Source organism: Cyprinodon tularosa, unplaced genomic scaffold (assembly GCF_016077235.1).
Source record: "Cyprinodon tularosa strain WSP-4 unplaced genomic scaffold, ASM1607723v1 ctg167, whole genome shotgun sequence".
NCBI lineage: Eukaryota > Metazoa > Chordata > Actinopteri > Cyprinodontiformes > Cyprinodontidae > Cyprinodon > Cyprinodon tularosa.
In genome coordinates, this window is record NW_024038504.1 from 551,522 (window position 1) to 574,370 (window position 22,849).

The 22,849-nt window shown below is 37.1% G+C and overlaps 3 protein-coding genes across 6 annotated transcripts in view; 2 read left to right on the forward strand and 1 right to left on the reverse strand.

Moving 5' to 3' along the window:
- The window catches only part of tpm4a (tropomyosin 4a), a 31,226-nt gene extending 24,366 nt beyond the window's left edge, over positions 1-6,860 (forward strand). For 2 of the 4 annotated variants that reach the window (XM_038281081.1, XM_038281083.1), the window contains 7 exons: positions 241-374; positions 465-582; positions 1,413-1,483; positions 1,588-1,663; positions 3,210-3,272; positions 3,447-3,516; positions 4,070-4,285. In XM_038281081.1, the coding sequence (XP_038137009.1) occupies positions 241-374; positions 465-582; positions 1,413-1,483; positions 1,588-1,663; positions 3,210-3,272; positions 3,447-3,516; positions 4,070-4,152 (615 nt within the window). In that variant the 3' untranslated portion in view covers positions 4,153-4,285. Of the gene's footprint in view, positions 1-240; positions 375-464; positions 583-1,412; positions 1,484-1,587; positions 1,664-3,209; positions 3,273-3,446; positions 3,517-4,069; positions 4,286-5,729 lie in introns of those variants that run through there. The other 2 variants (XM_038281080.1, XM_038281082.1) reach the window with 1 other exon arrangement.
- LOC119780858 (40S ribosomal protein S27-like) lies at positions 6,690-8,079 on the reverse strand. The gene is made up of 4 exons (XM_038281084.1): positions 7,966-8,079; positions 7,456-7,564; positions 7,270-7,380; positions 6,690-7,160 (listed from the first exon to the last, which is right to left on the reverse strand). Exons 1-4 carry the CDS (start codon positions 7,969-7,971, stop codon positions 7,132-7,134), a joined length of 255 nt encoding a protein of 84 aa, XP_038137012.1. The 5' UTR covers positions 7,972-8,079; the 3' UTR covers positions 6,690-7,131.
- A 5,470-nt stretch (positions 8,080-13,549) lies between these two features.
- On the forward strand, positions 13,550-22,213 carry LOC119780868 (ras-related protein Rab-8A). Its single transcript, XM_038281114.1, has 8 exons — positions 13,550-13,901; positions 16,741-16,801; positions 17,009-17,069; positions 17,416-17,493; positions 17,600-17,689; positions 17,780-17,845; positions 20,378-20,428; positions 20,520-22,213. Exons 1-8 carry the CDS (start codon positions 13,778-13,780, stop codon positions 20,607-20,609), a joined length of 621 nt encoding a protein of 206 aa, XP_038137042.1. The 5' UTR covers positions 13,550-13,777; the 3' UTR covers positions 20,610-22,213.
- The last annotated feature ends 636 nt before the right edge of the window (positions 22,214-22,849 follow it).

Here is a 22,849-nt window from a genome sequence, read left to right on the forward strand (position 1 = left end):
CCACTTTAAAAATGTTTAAAATTTATTCCCCAGGGAAGTTTTGCATTTATGTGCCTTTTTTACATTTGAACCTAAGAAACACACAAAAAAGACTTAATTCCTCCTCATATTTGTATTTCCTCTGCGTTTCCACTGCTCTCATCCTGTCTTTTATTTTGCCATAACAGGACACTGGTCTGATGCTTTCCTATGAAAGGGACCAAGTTAACCTCTCTTCTTCCATTCTGTTTTATCCTACAGGCAGAGGGTGATGTCGCAGGTCTTAACCGTAGGATCCAGCTGGTGGAAGAGGAGTTGGACCGAGCCCAGGAGAGGTTGGCAACAGCACTGCAGAAGCTGGAAGAGGCTGAGAAGGCTGCAGACGAGAGCGAAAGGTTGATGCGTTTTGCTTCTGTCAATTATCTAATATATAACTGATGTAGACATTGTTTTAAACATGCATCTGTTGCCTTTTCTCATATCAGGGGGATGAAGGTGATTGAGAATAGAGCAATGAAGGATGAGGAGAAGATGGAGATCCAGGAGATGCAGCTGAAGGAGGCCAAACACATTGCAGAGGAAGCTGACCGTAAATACGAGGAGGTAAAGCTGCTTACATGCTCCAAGTTCTGCAGCTTTCACCTGGAAGGGTGCAGTGGGGTAGGAAGTGGTATGGCTAGATACAGGCTCAGACAGGGAGGGGCACACACACCTCCAAATTGTCCCTAGACTAGGTGGCACTTATTGTTAAGTGACTGAGATAAATAGCCAGTTTTTCAGGCTGTAGTTAAATCTACCGTGAACCTGTCAGTATTTAAAAAAAAAACTTAGCATAACATAATGAGGAGGAGTAATTATGAGAAGCAGCTAACAAGATTACAGCTGCAACTAACAATTGTTTAGCAAATCGATTAATCTGTTAAATTTTTTTTTTCCCGATTAATAATCGGTTAGCCAAAGGCTCCTTTAAAGAAGATCTATATTTACAGATTAAGAAATGAAACTAGCTGAAACTAAAACATTTCCACTGAGTTCTGGATAGGGCTTAGATATTTTTCTACAATTTCAATATCATCACTGCTCTCAGTGGATTGCTCTGTCAGCTAAAGGCATGCTTTACAGTCGCTATACTCCATGCAAGGATTAATTGATTACTAAATTAGTTGAATTAAATTACTAGTTAAATTATATTTTTTAATAATTGACTAAATGTGATTAATCGGATTAGTTGTTTCAGCCCTAAACAAGATATAAGCGGATCAAGCATTAGAGACTTTCTTGTACGTAATTTGACTACCTGTTGGTGTGTTGGGTAGTTTAAAGCATTTAAAGCATCAATATGCTTATATGTGGACCTAGTTTGACAGTCTGTCCCAGGTGTGAGCAGCCTAATGAAACTGTTCAAATGTTAATGAGAATGTCTTTTGTCTTAGGTGGCTCGTAAGCTGGTGATCTTGGAGGGGGAGCTGGAGAGGGCGGAGGAGAGAGCTGAAGTAGCCGAATGGTAAAGAAAAGATGCACATTCACATCATATAGATATAAAAAATGCCTGAATGTTCCATGTTTTAAGCTCTCGCATGATAGCAAAAAATTTTTCTCATTGTGCAGTAAAGCCAGCGACCTGGAAGAGGAGTTGAAAAATGTGACGAACAACCTGAAGTCCTTAGAAGCCCAGGCAGAGAAGGTGAGAACCAACACTGAGGAAATCAGACATGCATGTTCAAGTTATTAATTTTAAACTAATATTGGTAAGTAACATATAGTATAGAAAGAATATAGCAGAATATGGAAAGCAGCAGTAAAGAGTCTAATCTAATAGTCTGATCTATTATCACATCAGTCTGTTTATTACATGGGAAAACTTGTAATGAAGATGGTCTGGCTTTGAGATCATACTTCTCTGCACTTGCTCCTGTTATTTGGCCTCCGTGTGGCTCACTAGGCAGTAATTTAGGAAAACTGCACTACATCACTATTGTTTTGTAGTAGCTAAGCATTACAAAGTCCTCCTTTCTGTGTAATCAAGTGTTTTCCTGCTAAACTGATCAGATAAGTCCCTCAAAGCTAATGATTGTCAACAATTAGTCACCATATAGACATTAGTGTGTGTTTAACAAATGCATCAATACAGTGACCAGTAAAAGTATTGATTACGTATTGAACTTTTTCACATATTTTCATTTTATAGCAACTGACATCACTGTATTTTTCTGGCCGTTTTATGGGAAAACAAACAATTCTGCCATCTGTAATTAAATAGCCATAAATAAAATCTAATTTGTTTGACCTTTAGTGAACAAACGGTATCATAAGGATCAAGAAAAATCCACAGACCTAAAGTTTAATCATCTGAAAATGCAAAGACTATGGCACGAATTGTTTTTGTGATTTAGAAAGTTTATTTAATGTTCATTTAAGAGCAGCAAAAACAACATTTTTGGGCGAAAGAAGTAGAAGTAAAATTACTGATTACAATTTTGCCACTGAGGAAAGCTATAAGATGGCATGAAAGCTTTTTTTGGACAAACTTTTATACTTGGCTGTGGGAGCAGAATCTTTAACAAGACTTAAAAACTAATGACTAGATGCTCTCCTTGTACTTTGACTGAGCTTCAGGCTATTTTGTAGAGATAATGCAGAAATTGCAGCCTGCAGAGCTTGTAAGAGAGACAAACTTAAAAACGGCATCTGGCTATACATTCTTTTAAAAGTGGCTTCATTTTATCTTATTTTCTTTTAGTTGAAACATATGCTCCACATTGTGTCAGCTACACCATAAAACCCTAGTAAAATACACTGCTTTTGATTTGAAATGTGACCAAACATGATTGGACGTACAGATTGTGTAAGACACAGTAGGGTGTGTCTGTGAATGCCAGCTGAAGGATCCTGCCCTTTTGGGTCTGAACTTTCCTCCCAAGGTGAGGCATGCAGTATGACGACATGCCGGTTTAATCACATGCCTGCTTTCTCTTTGCATCGCACCATTTGGTCTGCTGTTAACTTTCCTCAGCCAAGCCTGTCATGGATGGCGGCACAGCTCAGAGTGTTCCCAGAACAAATCAATATAGTTGCCTGCCAGGAAATTACCTTTTTTTCCTGTTTAATTCCTCCTTGTTCTTGCATTGGTTCATTTATGTTCACACTCCAGTTAATTTGCTTGCAAAAGCAAGTCAGAACCAATTTGAATTAATACCAATGATTTATATTCTTTTTTTTTTTCTTAACAGTACTCTGAAAAAGAGGACAAATATGAGGAGGAGATCAAAGTCCTGACCGACAAACTGAAGGAGGTGAGAGCCAAATAAAACTTTTTATGGCATTGAGGTGATCTTTCTATTTTTTTGTGATTAGTTTAATTGTGAAGGTGTCTCTGTAATAAAAAGAGAAAGTTATTATTCTTACTACAAACCCCCAGGATTTAAAGTGGTGAAAATGATTCTTTTGTGCGTTTGATCTCTATCCAGGCTGAAACCCGAGCAGAGTTTGCTGAGAGATCAGTGGCCAAACTGGAAAAGTCCATCGATGACTTGGAAGGTATGCAAGCATTGCCGCTCTGGTTAAAGTGCTGTTCTTTGCTTCTCAGGTTAATTTACACTCGATGCAAGCAGGTAAAGTTCTGATGGAAATCTTCAAAGGTCTGAAAACAATCTGGAGAAAATAAAACAATGTACACTAATTCTATGCAAACCACCCACGAAATATGAAAATATCCTCTTTTCCAAGGCTGCAAAGAGGACAGAATGTGCTTGCATGTTTTTTAGGTCAGCGTTATTTAGCTGATGAAGCCCAGAGAGCTAACTTTATAGTGTTATTGGAACAGCTTTATGAGACACAGAGCAGGCTTAAACCTTCACAGCTCACCCGACAAATACAGCTATTAGCCCAGTTAGACATGTATCATTCTTTTAATGAAAGCATTTCTGCATCTTTTTTTTAAAAGCCTGACCTGTTTTTTTTCTCTTTGTCTCTTCTATCATTCTTCTGCTCTTTCCTGCCTCCATCTGCTCCTCATGCTGCTTTTGGCTTGTCTGTGCTGCTGCTGTCCTTGCCACCCGCCTGTACTTGGCTGTTGACCTCTGATCTACAGACGAGCTGTATGCTCAGAAGCTGAAGTACAAGGCCATTAGCGAGGAGCTGGACCATGCTCTCAATGACATGACGTCTCTTTAGGCGTCCTCTGCTTGCGCTGATTCTCTTCTCAGAACCTGTGTAGCTTATTTTCTCCCTACAGATCATATGTGCCTTTTGCTCATCTTGCTTTGCAAAACTATTTCATTAAAGTCTCTTTATTTCCTACTTTGCTGCATGTCTCTGTCCTTAATTATGCCTTTAACAGAAACTTTCTTTTTTTGTCACATTACAGCTTCAAACAATATTCAATGGAATCTTTTAATTTAATGGGCCAAGAAAACCAGCATATAATTGTGAAGTTGAAGCATAAATGAAATTGGTTTGAACTTTTTTTTGTGATTCTCCATAAACTGCATTTAGAAATCTCTCCATCAAGACAACTGTTCTGGAAACAAATGGCCTCAAAGGGATTGGGTTGGTTGTAAAACAATATTCCAAGATTTGATCATGTTAAGGCGAACCATTCAAACTAACATCTGAAATTGTAAAGGTATGGCATTACATCAGACCTATTAAAACTTGATCACCCATTTAAACTAGAAGGAGAAGGAGCAGAAGGAGAAACATTAATTAGATGGGTCTGGTGGAAATGGATACAAAAGAAAACAAAACGGTGTTGGTGGAATAATCTGATGAAAGGTCAACTATTATTTCTTGCATTTCATGAATCTGACTGCTATGAAGGAGTGGTAAGCAGAAAACCATTGTGGGAATAAAACCCACAAGATGTTCCAATGGCAGCCATTTGGGGGATGCAGAAATGTGTGGAAGCTCTGTTGAAACCAGTTTTCAATAACGTTTTGGTCAACAGTACATATTAAAAAAACACTTGTTTGGATGAAGGGTACCGTTACAATGCTACGTTGCCTTGACTACAACATCGCCAGGGAGAAAAATAGTGGCGGAAACCTCATGCTGCTGGGAAGCTTTTCTATATTTACAGTAGGAACTAGAAATCTGTTCAGAGTTCTTGTGAGTTTGGGTCAGCTGTACATGATGATCCTTGCAGGAAAACCTGTTGGAGGCTGTAAAAGATTTGAGACTAAGACTGATGGTTCATCAAGCAGCAGAAGAAATGCTACACATACCTATGCCAGAGCTACAGAGGAAAGCACTGTTTTGTTACAGCCCCGCCCCTAGTTTGTATGGCCCATGAAGGCAACTTTACAGAGAAGAATGAAGAAAATGTCCCCCTCCCTTCCCAATGATGCACCAATTGCTGATCCACTGCATCAATGTTAAAACATCTGTTTTTTTTGTTTTTTTTTTAATGAGGTAGTACATTTCTGTTGTCTAAATCAAACTGGGCAGTCATGTAAACAAGGTGAGGCTTCCTTGGAATGTCTGGTCTGATTTTAGTTTCCATTAAAACTAATTTGTAGGCCTTTAGCACCTTAATAGTTCAACCTAATAAATCCTTGTTGTATTCTAACAATTAAGAATTCTTTTTGTGCATGACAGGCACAGTGTTGTGGTTAGAGTTTTGCATGTGACACAGCTTAACCCAAGTACCTATGCAAAACCTCTGCTCTGGAAAACGGTCCTCTGTGCAGACACTGAGCTCTATCACTGGCTGTTCTTAGGAGCTAAACATGTCACCTTTTTTCTCTCTCCAGAGAAACTATCGTCTGCCAAAGAGGAGAATCTGGGCATGCACCAAGTCCTGGACCAGACCCTGCAGGAGCTGAACAGCTTATAAATGCCTAGAGAGGAAGATGGAGAGGATGAGATCATCATTAACATTCCATTAAAATGTTCAACTCCATTCCACATTTCGAGCTGTAAAACCTTCACTCCCCACAGGCTTAACTTAATGCTCGTCCCTTGATGTTTTTTTTTTTTCTCCTCCTTTTGTTTCTTGTTCTTTTTATTTCTAGCTGAGATTGCAGAAAATTATTTTAGGAAAGTTTTGGACCAATTATTTAGAAAGAAGAGATGATGGGTTCACTTAAATAAGCCTACGATTTGGTCTGTAATGAACATAACCTGGCTTAAGTTAACATCATACAAGCATATAAATTATTCCACGGGTATTTTAGGGAAATCCTACAGGTTTAATTTCTCAGACATGCAAGTTTTCTTTTTTTTTTTTTTTTTTTGATTTTTAAGTGGGTGCAGCTAAATATACATTACCGTATGCTCATCCATGTCTGATCTGGATCTTCCCAAATCTGCTTGGTTTTAATCCGAATCATGGCTCGCCTGATGGAAAGGTTTTCACTAATAAACACACTATTAAGGGAGAAGCTGCTCCTTCACTTTAATCTGATTTACAATCAGCTTCAGAGCAACTCTAACCTGAGAGCAGCGTTTTGGATGTTCTACAGTACATGTTTCATGAGTCTGTAGAGTCGTCAGGCTGCAGAACCTTTCCTACAGTATCACAACACTTGAGTGAGCTCAACCCAAAACAAACGAAGTTGCATCTCGTAAACCATGGAGAACTATTGTATATAGTAGGAGAATGTTAGGTATGTGATAAGCTGTAATGCTTTGGATATTTTTTATTTGCTTTTTACACCACTTCTTTATTTTCCAGGGGAAATGCGTAGACCAAAGAACACATGACACAGACAAACGGATCTTTAAATGTTTTATTATATTTTTTTTGTGACGGTCTCGGCTCATGTTAAGGCCTTGGAGGGGGGGGTGGGGTAAAATTTATGATCGAGGTCATTTTACTTTTCTTTTAATTTCATTTACCACCCCCTCCATGTTCAACCTTCAAAATAAAATGTTTTACAGAATTTCGGATTCATTCGACTCCTGCATTTTGAGGTATTCTATTCTGGGGATAGACAATTATCCTCTTACATTTTTCTTTGAATTTAGCGTACAAGCATGTTCCTCCATTTGTGTTTTCATTAAAACCCACAGTAGGATTAAAAACATCCCCAAATTCAAGATGCAGATAGTTCAGGCATGACACCTCCAAGCCACATTGGGAGTGTGGCTCAGATCCAGTCATTTTATGGTCCATTTTGCTGCCTCCTAGTGGATATCATGGCAAATCACAGCTCAGGGACTTTTCTTCCTGAAGGCACAGCCTAAATAGAGAACATAATGTAGGCATCTCCCTGACATGTATGCATATAATCGATACGGCTTCTTTTATTTTTCTATTACATTAGCACTGGTTTTATATGCTGCTCCTACCTGCTGTCAGTCTGCATTTCCCCCCTCGTGGCATGCAGAGGATAACCGAGCAGCCTGGGCAGGTCACCACTGTTTGGGCATGGCTGAAGATTGTGGAGATCCTGTAGCAGCCTAATGAAATAAACCAGAAATATTAGTAATTTATGGGACTTGTGTTGCTTCATGCAGCTTTGGAGAAACACTTACCAAGGCATTTGACATCCATAAAGTATGAGTCAGGCCTCTGCACCAGCCTCTTCTTCTTGTGTTTCCTCCTCTCCTCTAAAAGACTAGGGTGCATCAAATCTTTGGCCAGCTGCAAAGGTCAGCCAAAGGTCAATCTTTACATTTGATTTAATACTTTGAGGTCAGGTCCCAGGGAACCTGAGCCCAAACCTTTGCTGGAGTTTTACTGCCCCCTACAGTGCTATGAATGAATTACCGGTTGAAGAAACATGCCCGGACAAGTTCCAACATCATTTATAACAAGTATAGGAAATTAAATGGATAACTTATTACAGCTCTTTGAAAAATAGAAATTTACAGTGCAAAGAAATTCATGTTCTAACTTAATGTATATCTGTTTTCAAAATGTGCAGTGAAAAGCAGTATGTTTGTAAGAACAGAAACACAATCATAAAAAAAATAATAGAACAAAGATCAAACTTGATACATATATATATATATATATATATTTTTTCTTTTTTTTTTACTTACAGACATGGTTTTGTTGATCAGCTGGGGTTTTCTGTCTGATAGAAACAAGTAGAATATGGTGCACTAGTCTGCTCCTGGATTCACCTGATCTATTTACAACTCTGATCTTCTTCTATTGAGTTTTCTGGCAGTTTGCATCCTGTGTGCATTACCGCCATCAACTGGACGGAGATGTAATTCAGAAATATAATGTCTGTATATCTTTATATCTTCATGAAACTAAATTCTATCTATACTTACACACACGCACATACACACACTAAATTCTCCCAGCTAATTCTGTATCTTTTAAATATTTAATAAGTGCTTTAATTATCTTATCTGATTGATGCTTCCCTAATAAATCTGCCATCTTTACTGAACTCCCCATTACCCTTTCCAGTAGAGGTGGGCGGATCGATCCCAGGATCGATACTATCGATACCAACGCTGGTATTTATATTGAACAATATTCGTTTAACAAGATCGATACTTTTTATCCTCTCTCGCGCGCGCTGACTGCTGCGGAGTCACCAGTTTCCCCATATGTGTAACAGCACTTTGCTCCCCCTCCCCTCTCCTACAGTCACATGGCTCAGCGGCGCCAGCCAATCAGCGCGCAGGCTTAGCTTGGCCTGCCCACTCAGCACTACGTCACACAGACAACCGCGCTGCCGGTTGCTGGGTGAGTGCTCACTCAGACTTGGATGGAGAGAGAGACCAAAGACCCGCCTCCAGCCTCAGACAGACATCTTTGACCCAAGCGTTTCAGTCCTCCAGAGAATATCCAGGTAGATAACAGTGGTCATCGTCTGCAGCACTTCATTATACATCATATATTACTCAGAAAGTGTAGTTAAGACCTTGAAAAAACCCAGTACATTTATCCCATTAAAAATTGTTAGCTAAAATAAGCTAACATTAGATAATCTCTTATTTATTCCACGATTGAGAACTTTATAGAAAAAAAGCAACAGGCAAGTGCAGCTTAAATGTAAAAAGTATCGGTATCGATATCGGCGATACTGACCCAGTATTTACTTGGTATCGGATCGATTAAAAAATCCCGGTATCGCCCACCTCTACTTTCCAGTTCTTTCCTCTCTTTTGTATATTTGCTACAATAGATCAACACATGTTCTACTCCTTCGATTTCTCCGCAATAACAACAATTACCCGTTGGGTGTTTCCCTATTATTTTTAGACCTGCATTTAAACTAGTATGCCCAATCCTTAACCTGTTTATCCATATTTCCTCTCTTCTACTCATTATACTGTTATATCCTATGCTAATATCTTTATGTATTTTATATAAATGTCTTCCTTTTTTTTCTAAATTCCATCTCTTCTGCCATACCTTATTTATTTTATCTTTAATAATTACTTTTATTTCTGTTCTACTTAGCGGGACATCATATTCAATTTCTCCTACTTTAACTGCTTCTTTAGCTAACTTATCTACTTTTTCATTACCTAAGATTCCTTTGTGTGCTGGAACCCATGTGAATTGAATACTTATATTTTGTTGCCTTATACCATACATTAAATAACTGACTTCATCTAAAAGATCTTGACGGCTTTCAGATTTTCCACTTTTAAAACTAGTCAGGCAAGACATTGAATCTGAACAGATAACTACATTTCTAGGCTTCACCTCCAGCACCCATTGCAATGCTAAAATAATTGCCAACATCTCTGCTGAAAAAATTGATAAATTATCTGTTGTTCTTCTCTTGATAGAAATATTTTCTTTTGGAATATATACTGCTACTCCTGTTTTACCATTTTCCTCTTTTGATGCATCTGTATATATTTGTGTCATATTTTCATACCTTACTTCTAAATGCTGCTGAATAATTTGATACAAACCTCCACAAGACTCTTCTATTTTTTTAGTTTCTAAATTTACTATTGGCATTTCGAAAAACCATGGAGCAATTTTAGATGTACTTACAGTTTTACAGTATGTTATATTACTTATCCCAGAATACTCTGCATAAATATTTCCTTCCCATCCAAAACTCCTTATATTATGGCCATATTCCCAACATTCTCTGAATATCTGTTTAGTAGGGTGATTTTCCTCATGCCCTTGTAAATTTAACCAGTAATTTATTGACAGTTTCATCCTCCTTAAGTCCAGTGGCATTTCTCCAGTAATCACTTGAAGAGCAGGAACTGGAGATGTTCGAAAAGCACCACTACATATCCTAAGCGCTTTGGCTTGGATTCTATCTAAATCTAACAACAAAGAATTTGCAGCTGATTTATAAACAATACATCCATAGTCCAACACAGATCGAATTAAAACATCATATATTCTTTTCAAGGATGAGCTTACAACTCTGATGTGCTGGAGGAGAGAAATTAAAAGGGGCGTATCCTTCTGTTCAGGGGGAGGGGCTAGAGGATCTTACATCTATGAATTATACCTAGGATTGTTAATAAAAAAAAAAAAAAAAAAGTGAACAAAACATTATTAAATTAGAGAAATCTTTGCACATCTACAATAAAGTTTGGGGTTAATTTTTCCTATTTTGTAGTTCAACCTTTTTGCATTTCAGAATGAAATAGGTCACTACACACAACTAGTTAGTAAACCATTCTGTTTCTAGTTTGACAGTTTTAACTTATAAAATGATATTTTACCATATATATATGATGTGTTTTTTTGTCCACATACCTTTATGGGATCAGGAGAATGTGAGTCATATGCGATAATGGGATTGTGAAGCATTCTGTAGTGTTGCTTTCGAGTTCTACCCAGTCCTTGGATAATAATATGAAAGTCTGTTTCCATTCTCTGCACAATTTCAGTTTTCCCATAAATGGACCGGTCTCCATCAGTGCTCCCAAACTTCACCTCCTATAGATGAAATGATTATGAGAGTTTCATCAGATGATGACCTCCTTGACTATGCTCCACTACCACTTAGAAATCAACCTGAAAGATTGTGAGTCAAATAAAAAAATGTTGCTTTTGACTGAGTAAATTTGCAGATTTTGGCATGGCAATTTCAGAAACATAAGATTGAAATCTTTTTTTATGTTTCTTTTAAGTCACTTTTCCTGCTGGGAAATCCAAGTTGATGTAAAATCTGCATTTCTGTAGATTCTTTAAGCAATTTGTTAACATCCTCCCACAGAACATCAAAATCAATTTATAGGCGAGCTATAGTTTAGGTATTCATCTAGACCTTTGTTAAGTGGAAAATTATCCAGAATACTTGCAGCAGACCTGCACTGTCTTGTGTAAGTCCCTTTAATTAAATTGATCTTAAAATCTTGCAGTGGCTTAAAATGATTCCGATGGATCTCTCTACCATGTGCAGATACAAATCTATAGTTTTTGCATTTTTTTTGTGTTTCTTAGACCTTTAATGCAGGAATTTGTCAGTGAACTACATCCTCTCAAACAGATCCAGTTTGTGCTTGAAAAGTGAATCTATCAGCTGTAGTTGGTCATGATCTTTAGGAGAAGGTGATAGACCGTGGCCTGCCCAGGTTACATAATTAAAAAAATCATCATTCAATTCAGTTTATTTATATAGCGTCAATTCACAACAGGTCATCTCAAGGCCTTTTACCAGAACATACAGTCAAATTGATTCCAAGTTTTCTATCTAAGGAAAACGAGTTGATTGCATCAGCTCATTGGCTTGGATGCAATCCCTCACCCTAAGCATTCTTGTAGCGACAGTGGAGAGGAAAAACTCCCTTTTAATAGGAAGACACCTCTAGCAGAACCAGGCTCAGTGTGAGCGGCCTTCAGCCGAGGCCGACTGGGGTTCAAGGAGACAGAAGCAGAGATATAAAAAGCAACTGTAAAAAGCGGCCCCGTCCAGGAAACACACAGCCAGGCAGACAAGCTCAGAGCCAGCTCCCATGTCAGAGGATGAATAAAGCACATCAGTTAGTCACAGTAAGAGAAACAGGACTACACTGGAAAAACAGGCAGATCTCCAACATCTTTAAACAAAGGTGTTGATGGCAGCAGCACAGGTGATATTTCTCTCCAGGGTCGTGTCACAGCCAAACAGGAACAGATGAGGCAAAGCTGTATCATTTTTCCGTAAAAATTCAAAAAATATCCACTGGACTTTGTTTTCAAGATTTGAAGACGTTTCGCCACCTCTCCAGGAAGCTTTCTCGATTCAAATGTCTGGATCCGCAGTGAGTTTGAGTCTTATATAGACAACGCCTTGTATCGCTTCGAAACATGCAATGGTAACCGATGAATGGGTCGTTAGCCTGTAATATCTGAACCTGTCTATGATTCTAGGGGTCGGTCGTTAAAGGGGGGATTGCCATTAAGGGGGGGGATTGTCTCCTGTAATACCTGAAACCTGTCTATGATTGTTAAGGGTTGGTCGTTAAGGAGGTATTGTTCACCGGCTGGAGCGGGTAGGTCCCTCGTTCCTCTGTGATGGGGTGGGGGGGTTTGGTGATATCTGGAAGGGATCATGTCTATGATTGAATTGTATGTTTTTGGAAGCTGGAATCTGAGTCCGCCACCTCTGTTTAAAGTTGGTTTTTCTCTCTTAACATAGATGGCTTCCTTCACACCCCTCTCAAACCACCTATTTTCTTTATCCAGAATATGGACATTCTGGTCCTCAAAAGAATGTCCTTTGTCCACAAGGTGTAAGTGTACTGCAGAGTCTTGTCCAGAGGCGGCCGCTCTTCTGTGTTGGGCCATGCGTCTGTGGAGAGGTTGTTTTGTTTTGCCAATATAAAGATCAGGGCATTCCTCGCTGCACTGAACAGCATATACCACTCCGCTCATATTCGGTCTGGGGGTTTTATCTTTAGGATGCACTAGCCTCTGTTTAAGGGTTTGGTTTGGCTTGAAATGTACTGGGATCTTGTGTTTGGAGAAAATCCTCTTGAGCTTTTCAGACACTCCAGCAACATAAGGGATTGTGATGTTTTTGCGTTTAATTTTCCCATCGCTGTCTTCTGTTGCGTGTCTTTTGGATTTCCTTGCTGATTTGATAAAAGCCCAGTTTGGATATCCACAGTTTCGGAGAGCATCTTTGATGTGTTTCTGTTCTTTTTGCTTCCCATCTGTTTTAGTAGGGACATGTTCTGCCCGGTGTTGTAAGGTTCTGATGACTGAGAAAACAAAGTCCAGTGGATATTTTTTGAATTTTTACGGAATGACTTTGACCTGGATGACTGAGAACCTTCATCAGCAGCTGTATAATTTAATTTCTACCTACATTTATTTGTTTGATGTATTTTGGCGGGTATTAATTGTATGCTTATTTATTTACTAAGCATTTATTTATTTCTGTATTTATTTTTAATATGGCAAAATTGGTCCTCCATAGGTCTGACAGTCTCTTTGGTAAAATTTGCAATTGTTGAACTTTTCTTTCTAATTTTAAAGACTGCATATTTTATCTAATTATAGTCAATATTTATTAAGGCTTTTCTTTATAAAGCCTTGAATTTTTTTTTTTCTATTATCAATAGTGAAGTCGTTGCTTCCTTTCTGTGTAAAAGGAAACTAATTTTAGCCTCCCCTCTTTGTCACAGATCGTGTAGGATTGTCTCATTTCCGTGTCAGCATCAGCCAACGCCATTTTTTCACATCACATACATCGTTCAGATGAGAACTAGTTTGTGTAGTCCTTAGTTAAACATCACATCTACTAAAGTCTTATCCGGGTGGCAACAACCTCCAAAACGAGCACACCCACCCCGGGCGGGAGCCACGACTACAGCGCAGAGTGACAGTTGATTTGACCAACAGGAAGTCCCGGTGCAGCAGCCAGCTCTTCGCCTCTACAACGGGCGGGATATCCGCAGTAGTAAGCTAGCTAATAACATGGCGAAGACTTACGATTACTTGTTTAAACTACTTTTAATCGGCGATTCAGGTGTCGGGAAAACCTGCGTGCTTTTCAGATTTTCAGAAGATGCTTTCAACTCAACGTTTATTTCAACTATAGGTGAGTGGTAATCGTATTAATAACGCCGCAACGGGCAGAAAGCGACACCGGAGCAGCCCATCCCGTCATGCTAAGTTGGTGCTAACTTTTCAGGCTAGCATTCTGCGACTCAGGAAATGCCCAACCGGTTTGAGAGGGGGGTCTATATGAAACCTTCACTTAGATTTTACTTGACTAATGTGCTTCATAAGAAGATGTATTTATGCCATGTCGATATTTTGGAGCTGCTGTAATTATTTTATTGCCTACAAAGACGTTGACAACAGAGTTGACAAGCTAAAAAGCTAAGCAAGTTAGTTGGCAGTGTCATTTCCCTTATGCCCAGCTGGCCTGTACTTCGATCTGTTGTTGACAACGATAGCGAAAGGTATTCATTTATCTGTCCACCACGCAAACTTATTCAAAGACTATATATACATATAATAACTAGTGTTAAATTACCATCTAGTTCGACATTTTTAATTAGCTGTATTGATTCCTATTACAATAATCATCATTACATTTTAAAGGGAAATTTTCATATGTAATAGAATAGAAAATCCCCTTTCGTTGAATAAAAGGGAAAAAAAGCTGAATGTTGTAAAAACTGTAAATCATCAGTCTTATGTTTACATTGGATCACCATGTTTACATTTTATCTCTGCTTCGATGGGGAAAATGGGGAAATTCTGATGTTACAGCAGCAAAAATTATTATAGAAAAATGGTCACACATATGAAAAGTGTATAAAAATAACATAATAGTGATAATAAAATAAACAAATAAACTACTGTACTGTAAAGTGTTTAAACAATTTAAATACTGTGCACCTGGAGAATAAATAACCAATATACATCTGAAAGGCTGTCAGTTTGTGCAAATAAAAAACACTATGACACTGTTATGCAACAGAATAATATTAACAAGGTAGTACTTATAGATTATTAAAAGTAAATGATTTAATGTTCTTTTATGCCTTGAGATATTTATACATTATAGGTAAAGATTCACTGATCAGGCCCTTTTCTGGCCAATTCTGTTTCAAGTTTTCTTTGAGCAATTCTTTCCCAGTTCCTACTTTTTTATTTCAATAACTCAAAGCGATATAAAGAATCAGTGTATTACACACTCTATTAATAATGTCTAGATCTGAATTCTACATGAGATTAAGAATTTATATATTTTTTTATTAAACTACAGACAGTACATGGATGAGGTTGTTGATTCGTGAATAGACCAAATTAAGTGGGAGGTGTTAGTTCTGGTGTATCTAATGATTATCAGTACATAAAGTTAGGGATGTCCACAGCCGATATTGATATGAGAAACAGGTCTGATATCAGCCAAAAAATCAATATGGGATTATATTGGCCTACATACTGATAAAAGCAAGGTGATAAAAACACACCTTCTCTGTTTAAGGTTCATTAAACCTATTGGATAATAGTAAATGGGTCAGGTGTAGGAATGCAACTAACGATTATTTTAAAAATCGATTAATCGGCCGGTTATTTTTTCGATTAATCGATGAATCGGACAAAAGATATTTTTTTATATTAACCTCTTTATTCCAAAATAAACAGTTTAGACAGAACAAACAAGCACACAAGTACAGGTTGCTCATTAACTGTACTGGTGCAATATGAAAAATAAATGTTTGTGTTAAAACTACGCAAACTTACATGAGAAATGTAGCTGTGCTAACGCCCCAAACTATCTAAAAAAAACATATAAGTGCGATTTGTGTTGATATTGTCAATAACTGTATTGGTCAGTACTCAAAGCTCAAACATCAGTGCTGTAACAGAAATCTAAATAGTTCTTTTGGGACACTCTTAAAGAAAATAATCCATTTGGATTGTTGTTTTAGAGAAGTATACATTACTAAAATTGTATAAAAACGCATCTGAACACAGCTGAAACTTGCCCTAGCACAGGGGTCTGCAACCTTTCATATCCACAGAGCCGTTTTGCCCAGAGTACGACCAAATAAAAGTTGTTTAGAGCCGCAAAATATATCATGACTTTATCTAGAAAACCTTTTTTTTTTTTATCTTGTATAGGAATTTAGTTGTTGCCATCTCAAACAATCAATTAATCTATTTTTTATGGTAAAACGTATAATTTTCCAGCTAATTCATAGAAAAATGTCTCTTAAAACATATTTCTGGTTCTTTTAATCTCATTCTTTTCCATAAAAAACGCTAAAGCTATTGATACCGGTATATATTATAGTAAATTATTTAGCTCTTTATATACATTTTAGCCGCTATTAAGAGCCGCTGGAGAGGCTCCAAAGAGCCATAAGTGGCTCTGGAGCCGCAGGTTGCAGACCCCTGCCCTAGCATTTAATAACTGCATTGCTAGCCTAATTGGGTTCATCTAGATGCCCCCTCACAGTTATTTTTGTTAGTGGCACTACTGCAATATACCATTGCAGTAAGATCATCCACTAGATAAAAGAAGTTGGGGAAATCCCTGTTACACCTTCTTGACCAAAGAAACATATGTAAGATAAAGATAAAATGTCGGAATGTGAAATATTTTGCTGCTCCTAAGTGCCAAATGCATTAAATATTCCTATTTAGAGAATATCACAGCTTTTTTTTTTTTATGTTTTTTTAAAGTGCTATTCGTACATAAAGTTTTTAGAAAAACAGATTTTGGAAGAATATTAGTGAAAGCAAACATATACAGTCTAAAGACCCTGGTTGTCCATGTGCTATATGATCCTTAAAGATCTGAACCGATTTCATCCTTAAGAAACAAAGTCATTCTGGGCTGTTTCATAAATGAAAACCATGTTTTTCTGTTACTTCGTGAAAAGTCTTACATTTTCTTTTTGTTGTTTTTTTTCTAGGCATTGACTTCAAAATCAGAACAATAGAATTAGATGGAAAGAAGATCAAACTACAAATATGGTGAGATGGACAAATGTAAAGTTTTTAAATTGAATTTTGTATCACTCTGAGCTTAGTTTTTTTATTTTTTTTTGCTGGCTACTTATAGCAGCACCTTTGCAAAGCATGCAAACAAGCTGGGAGAAGCGTCGTATCGAATGGAATCTAATTAAGCTGCAGTATGAAGGAAACTTGGCTGAATGTTTTTTTTCTTTTTTTGGTCTTTAGGGACACAGCGGGGCAAGAGAGGTTCAGGACCATCACAACAGCCTACTACAGAGGAGCCATGGTAAGCTGCATTGCCATGTTTCCAGATGATGCATTGAAACTGAACAGGTGCAGTGGCATTCATTAAGTTATGAGCGGTTAATCCGAAACCTTTCACAGCCACGCCTCGTATTGATGTTCTTGTTAATGCTTTACACACCTAGCAAACTGAATAGTCTGCCATTGGTGTGTTTTACTTGCCTCTCTTTTAGTTCAGGTTAGGCCACATACCGATGTTTTGTTTCTTTTTCTTTTACTATTTGAAAATCTATAGACTATATTTGACTTGGTATTAAGATTGCTTAGAAAATTGGTTTATTTTCAGAGACTCTTTCTTGTGTTCTAAAATTTGTCTCTAAATTCTGCAGGGAATCATGTTAGTGTATGATATTACCAATGAGAAATCCTTTGACAACATCAAGAACTGGATAAGGAATATAGAAGAGGTAAGCATTTCAGCTTTGAGAGCTCATATTTTCTAAGGATTATAACCGCTGTGTCGTCCCGAAATACGGAAATATGCAGTTAATCTCATCAGTGTGTTCTCTGCAGCATGCCTCAGCAGATGTAGAAAGGATGGTCCTCGGCAATAAATGTGACGTCAACGACAAACGACAGGTGTCCAAAGAAAGAGGAGAGAAAGTAAGGACAGCTTTAACATCATGGTGTCTCACCTCAGCATAGTTTCTGACTTTTTTTTTTTTAATTCTTCTTCTCCTCTATCCTGTTCAGTTGGCACTGGAGTACGGCATCAAGTTCATGGAAACAAGTGCAAAGGCGAACATTAATGTGGAGAATGTGAGTTCATACTTTTTTTTGTTTTATTATATAAAATCAGCCAAATTGCCCTCGTGTTAGTGCAGCAGTTTCCTGACATCCAGCAATGCCTGATTGCTTCAATGATCTGGTGTCATTTAGTTTCAGGATGACTTAAAATTTAAACTTCTTTACGTGTCCAAATAATCTGCAGAATGTAATTTTGGAGGATTTATGTTTTCGTAGATTCCTGATAATAATAATAATAATAATGGGCTTTCAGATGATGAGAAAGTCTTATATTTAGACACACCTAAATGATTTGACAGCTAAAATAGTTTCAGCTGTTTGCAGGGTTTTCAGTAGAGATCATATTCATATAGAGATTTTAATGTTAAGCTAGTTTGCATAGTAAGACAGTTTTCAGTTGCTGCTTAATTATTAAAAGCTGGTGATGTAAAGAGAGCTTTTTAAGTCTGAAAAAACCCCTCAAAACTTCAAACGTTACCAATAATACCTGCTTCTATAATCCAAGCATAGAACTTCTTCTAAGTTTCTCTTAGAATAATAGTCATTTGGCTAAGCCTTTCTAGGTTATGGTTTGATTTGATATTTTTTCTTTTGTTTCTTATGGCAGAACACAAGAAATAAAAAATAAAAAAATAGTGTTCCTCACTAAATTAGTTTTGAGACTCTTTTTGTCCTGGAATGTTTTTATTAGAAGTTGTAGACTTTCAGTTTCAGAAAAGTGTGAAAACATGGTATTCTAGAGAAATGACAAGGTTGTTTTGTTATGAGAAGCATGTGTGTAAATGCCATGGTGTCACGGATTGGACACTAAAGCAAAATATCTAATGACTGATTTTGGTAAAACAGGAAACACTTCCCTAGCAGCTACTTGGATTATTTACCATGTTATTACATATTTGGTTTAGTTGTAGACTTATAGTACTTTTTTTGTAAAATATTTAGGGCTTCAACTAACCATTATTTTAAAAATTGATGAATCTGTCAAATATTTTTTTGATTAATCGATAAATAATCGGAGAGCCAAAGATTCCTTAAAGAAGATTTTTTTTACTAAATTAAATCAGATGAAACAAACTTTTACACTTAAAGAGTTCTTGGTAGAGCATATTGACAGATGAAAGTTTTTTTTTTCTTAAATGCAAAATTTTTAAATATTTTGTTTTACAATTTTGGTATAATTACTGCTCTAAGTGGGTTGCTTCATCAGCTAAGGGCAATTTTTAGTGTCTTTATATTCCAGTTAACAAGTAATTGGTTTTTAAATTAATTGACTATTATTTCAATAATCAATTAATCCGATTAATTGTTTCCGCCATAAAAATATTGTACCTTTTCCTAATATGTAACCGCAGAGGACCACCTGTAGATTTTAAATACCGTGACCTTGGTTTTACCCACAGTTTCATCGTTTGTATTTTGGTTGCTAAAAATATCTGGAAACAGCCATTTTATTTAGTGTTATCAGTAGGGCTGGGTAAAAAAATCGATTAGTGTTATAGTGTGGCATGACGTTCGTATTCAAATGAGCAGGAAAGATGCACTCAAAATACTTCAAGCCAGACAGCTGCAAATATAGCTAATAGGTTGAAAAGACAGTGACACGTAGAGGCTGACCAGCAAACACCCTGTAGTTGTTACAGACAACGCTGCAAATATGGTTTGAGCATTGAAGATAATGCAGCTCCTGCATGTCTGCTGTGTCCTGCTGTGTCACGTCTGTTTTCTCGAGTGAGGCTTTTTCACTTTTCACAAACAAGTTTGCACTTTTGAGACAGTTTTGTTCACATCTCAAGTTTAAACTGTCCGACTTAGAAGATGGCACTTTGTTTATAATGACAGGAAAAAAATAAAATACATGTGTTTTAAAACACAGTTGAACCACTTTCATTATTGTAAAAACAGATCGAATTGAAATTAATCGATTTAGAACTGAATTAATCAAAATCTAATCCATTCAGGACTTTGGCGAAAATATCCAGCCCTAGTTATCAGTCAGGAAGTGTGTTTTTACCCTATTTTAGGTGCAGCAACAAGTGGGAGAGGGACGGCCCTACATTACTCTTGGCTCTATACAGCTGTAAAAAAAAAAACTCTGTGTGATATCATTTGAAGACCATTAAAGCACAGAAATTATACAGAATTTTTTTTTTTTTTTTACCATCTTTAACCTTGATCCTGATAGCTGACCCATGCCTCACAGGACAGCTTGTGTCTGACACTGTCCAGTGTGTGTCAATCAGAGTTTTGCTATCTTAATAATAAATAAATAATAAATTAATTAAAATAAGTTAGTTCCTCCATTTGTTTAAAAATGATTCACTGAAGGGGGCGTATCATTGTTACTAATGCTATAGCGTGGCATTGTCTCCGCTAAATAACCACTTTATTTAAACATGGTGCATGCGGGACACACCTAGTTTCATGTTATTTTCTAAACTTTGCTTCCCCTAATGTTCCTTATCAAAAAAAAACTACCCAAACTATCAACTCTCCTGAAGCATCGGCTAAGACAGAACTAACGTATTTGCATATTTTTATCTGTAGGCTTTCCTAACTCTTGCCAGAGATATCAAAGCAAAGATGGACAAGAAACTGGTAAGGAAACAAGCAACGTAAAGTTTAGCAGTCAGTGTTGTCGTTTTAGTCGTTTTCTAATGAATACGGACTCTCGTCTGTGTATTTCCAGGAGGGCAACAACCCTCAGAGCAGCAATCAGGGAGTCAAGTTTTCAGAGCAACCCAAGAAGAGCAGCTTCTTCCGCTGCACGCTTCTGTGAGAAGATGGAAGCGTTGGCATCCACCATCGCCTTAACTGCATCCCCCACTGGACAGAACTGGACAGAGCACACTCTGATGACTGTTTATTTCTCCTCCCTTGTCTTCCTTAATGATTTAGCCAATAATTACATAGGGGAAAAAAAAACACAACCCTCCATTGATTTATCTTCTAGTCTTCCTTTACAACACCTGTGGATTTAGCTGCTGCGGCCTCTGTTACACACTGACAGTTTGACTTGAATGAGAGATTTTACTCACTTTTAAAGGCTGTCTCCTGGTGAGACACTGAAGACGATCAAACCTTTTCCGCCCACATCTCTTGGCTTATGTCATTAAAAGTATATTTATTTCATTCCTAAAAGCAAACGGGACCCCAGATTCTGCTACATGTTTGCACTTATGCCTCGATACTAGATATTTTCTTGTTTTTACATCCAGGACTTGTAAAATGCAGCATGTAAATATATATATGTGTATCACTAATTATGAGAAAGTATCTTTTCCTTTTATTTTATCTACTGTGGGTTTTACATTTCCTATCCATCTTGTTTGCTCTTGATTCGTTTGGCTGAGACATTCCACGCTTTTGGCAGACACTTTGATGTGCAATGTGATGTATGTCGCTCCTCCATTTAACTTAGGATCGATGGCCGCGCTCAAACCCAAACATCTGGAGGAATCGCAGCAATGATGAAATCATTCTTTTACACTTAGTTTTCTCTACTATATCCATATGTCTGTTCCAATGGGGGAACACGTACTCAACAGTTTCCTGGGCCTTGGATTGGGGCTGTGCTGTAGCAGTATTTATGGAGTGAAACAAGACATAGCACCAAAATGACAAAGTGCCCTTTTTTTGTTCTTATTGAGTATGCACTTTTTCTTTTTGTTCTTCCTGTTTATACAAAAAAAAATGTTCTTAACATTTATTGACTGTTCGTTGCAAGTCTTAACTAAAACAAAGTAAAAAATATTCATGCACAAGAGATTTACATAACGGTGTTGGCCCACCTGAAAACACGGGAGGTGGGGCGCCTCACTGTTGGAGGCCAGGGAGTCCATCGAACTCAACATGAAAAGGGTTTATGGTTTAATTTAAGCATCCCTAAACGCCTGCAAACAGCCTCTCTTTTTAGATGCTTGGCGGGGATAAATTGAAATTAGGAACCTGCTTAATGTTATGGGTTTTAAGGATTGAAAATAGGAAATCATTAGAAATCTGAGATATCAAACGTCGTTCCATTGAGTCTTAATTACTGACGGTGCTGTAAAAGAGAATCAAGCCAGTTGCTCCATTTTGTAGTTTGGGGTCAGCCTATAGTTCCTGTTCGTGGTTTGGTTTCACTGAAGAACAAGGCACCATTTGATGAGTAAATGAATTCCTCATGAATCTGACAGTGTTCACATATCTTAAACATTCCTAAAGTAGGTTTGGGATTTTCTCAGAGATTATAGATGGACTCCATGTGGAAAACATAAAATAAAAACTTCAGCAATTGTAAATAAGATCTTCAATGATTGTATTGTAGTTTCATAAATCCTGTTGGTCTACACTTTTTGTAGATATATGTACCTTTTGATTTATTAAAAAGATCATTTGAAATTTTTTGTGGTTTTCTGTCATAAATCTGGACTGTGTTTATATCTCATCATTTATATAGTTGTTGATGTCATTCTTTTTGTCTGCAGTGCCTCGCTCAGATTTCAATAGTTTTCTGTAATTTTTTTCTTTATTCTACTACACTTAAATTGCATATTAGATGATATGCAAAACATCAAAATAAATACACCTGATGCGATTCTTCGTTTTAGGTTATCAGGTTTTCTAAATCATACCTTTAATAAGCTTAAGTCATTTGCGGTGAAGAGATCAAGTAACATATGAGATTGATCGAGTATGCTTGTTTTATTGCAATAAATAGCAATTGATTACAGTTATTAACTATTTAGCTTGATTTGGTTCTTAGAGCTCATTGTATACCTGCCTGACAACCACAAGCCTATTTTTTTCTATTGAGATTTTAAGCAATTAACAAAACCAGAAGAATAGTGAGTATAACGGTCCGTTGTTATTTTTTTTGTCACAGTTTATGATAATTGTAATTTTAGTTGTTTAAAATGTCCCATAGAAAATACTTTTTTTTTGCAGGTCATATCTAACAATGAAGAATGTGTTGATCTAAACCATTCATTTGTAACAGCAGCTGTATTTGTGAGGTTGTTATAAAGCTAGAAATTA

Bases quoted from the DNA above. Each gene is read 5' to 3' on its own strand.
- LOC119780868 (XM_038281114.1), top strand. From the start codon at position 13,778: ATGGCGAAGACTTACGATTACTTGTTTAAACTACTTTTAATCGGCGAT. The intron at 16,802-17,008 runs GTGAGATGGACA...TTTGGTCTTTAG, and splicing joins AAGATCAAACTACAAATATG to GGACACAGCGGGGCAAGAGA. The intron at 17,494-17,599 runs GTAAGCATTTCA...TGTTCTCTGCAG, and splicing joins GGATAAGGAATATAGAAGAG to CATGCCTCAGCAGATGTAGA.
- LOC119780858 (XM_038281084.1), bottom strand. The intron at 7,381-7,455 runs GTAAGTGTTTCT...TTATTTCATTAG, and splicing joins TATGGATGTCAAATGCCTTG to GCTGCTACAGGATCTCCACA. The intron at 7,161-7,269 runs GTAGGAGCAGCA...TTCTCTATTTAG, and splicing joins GAAATGCAGACTGACAGCAG to GCTGTGCCTTCAGGAAGAAA.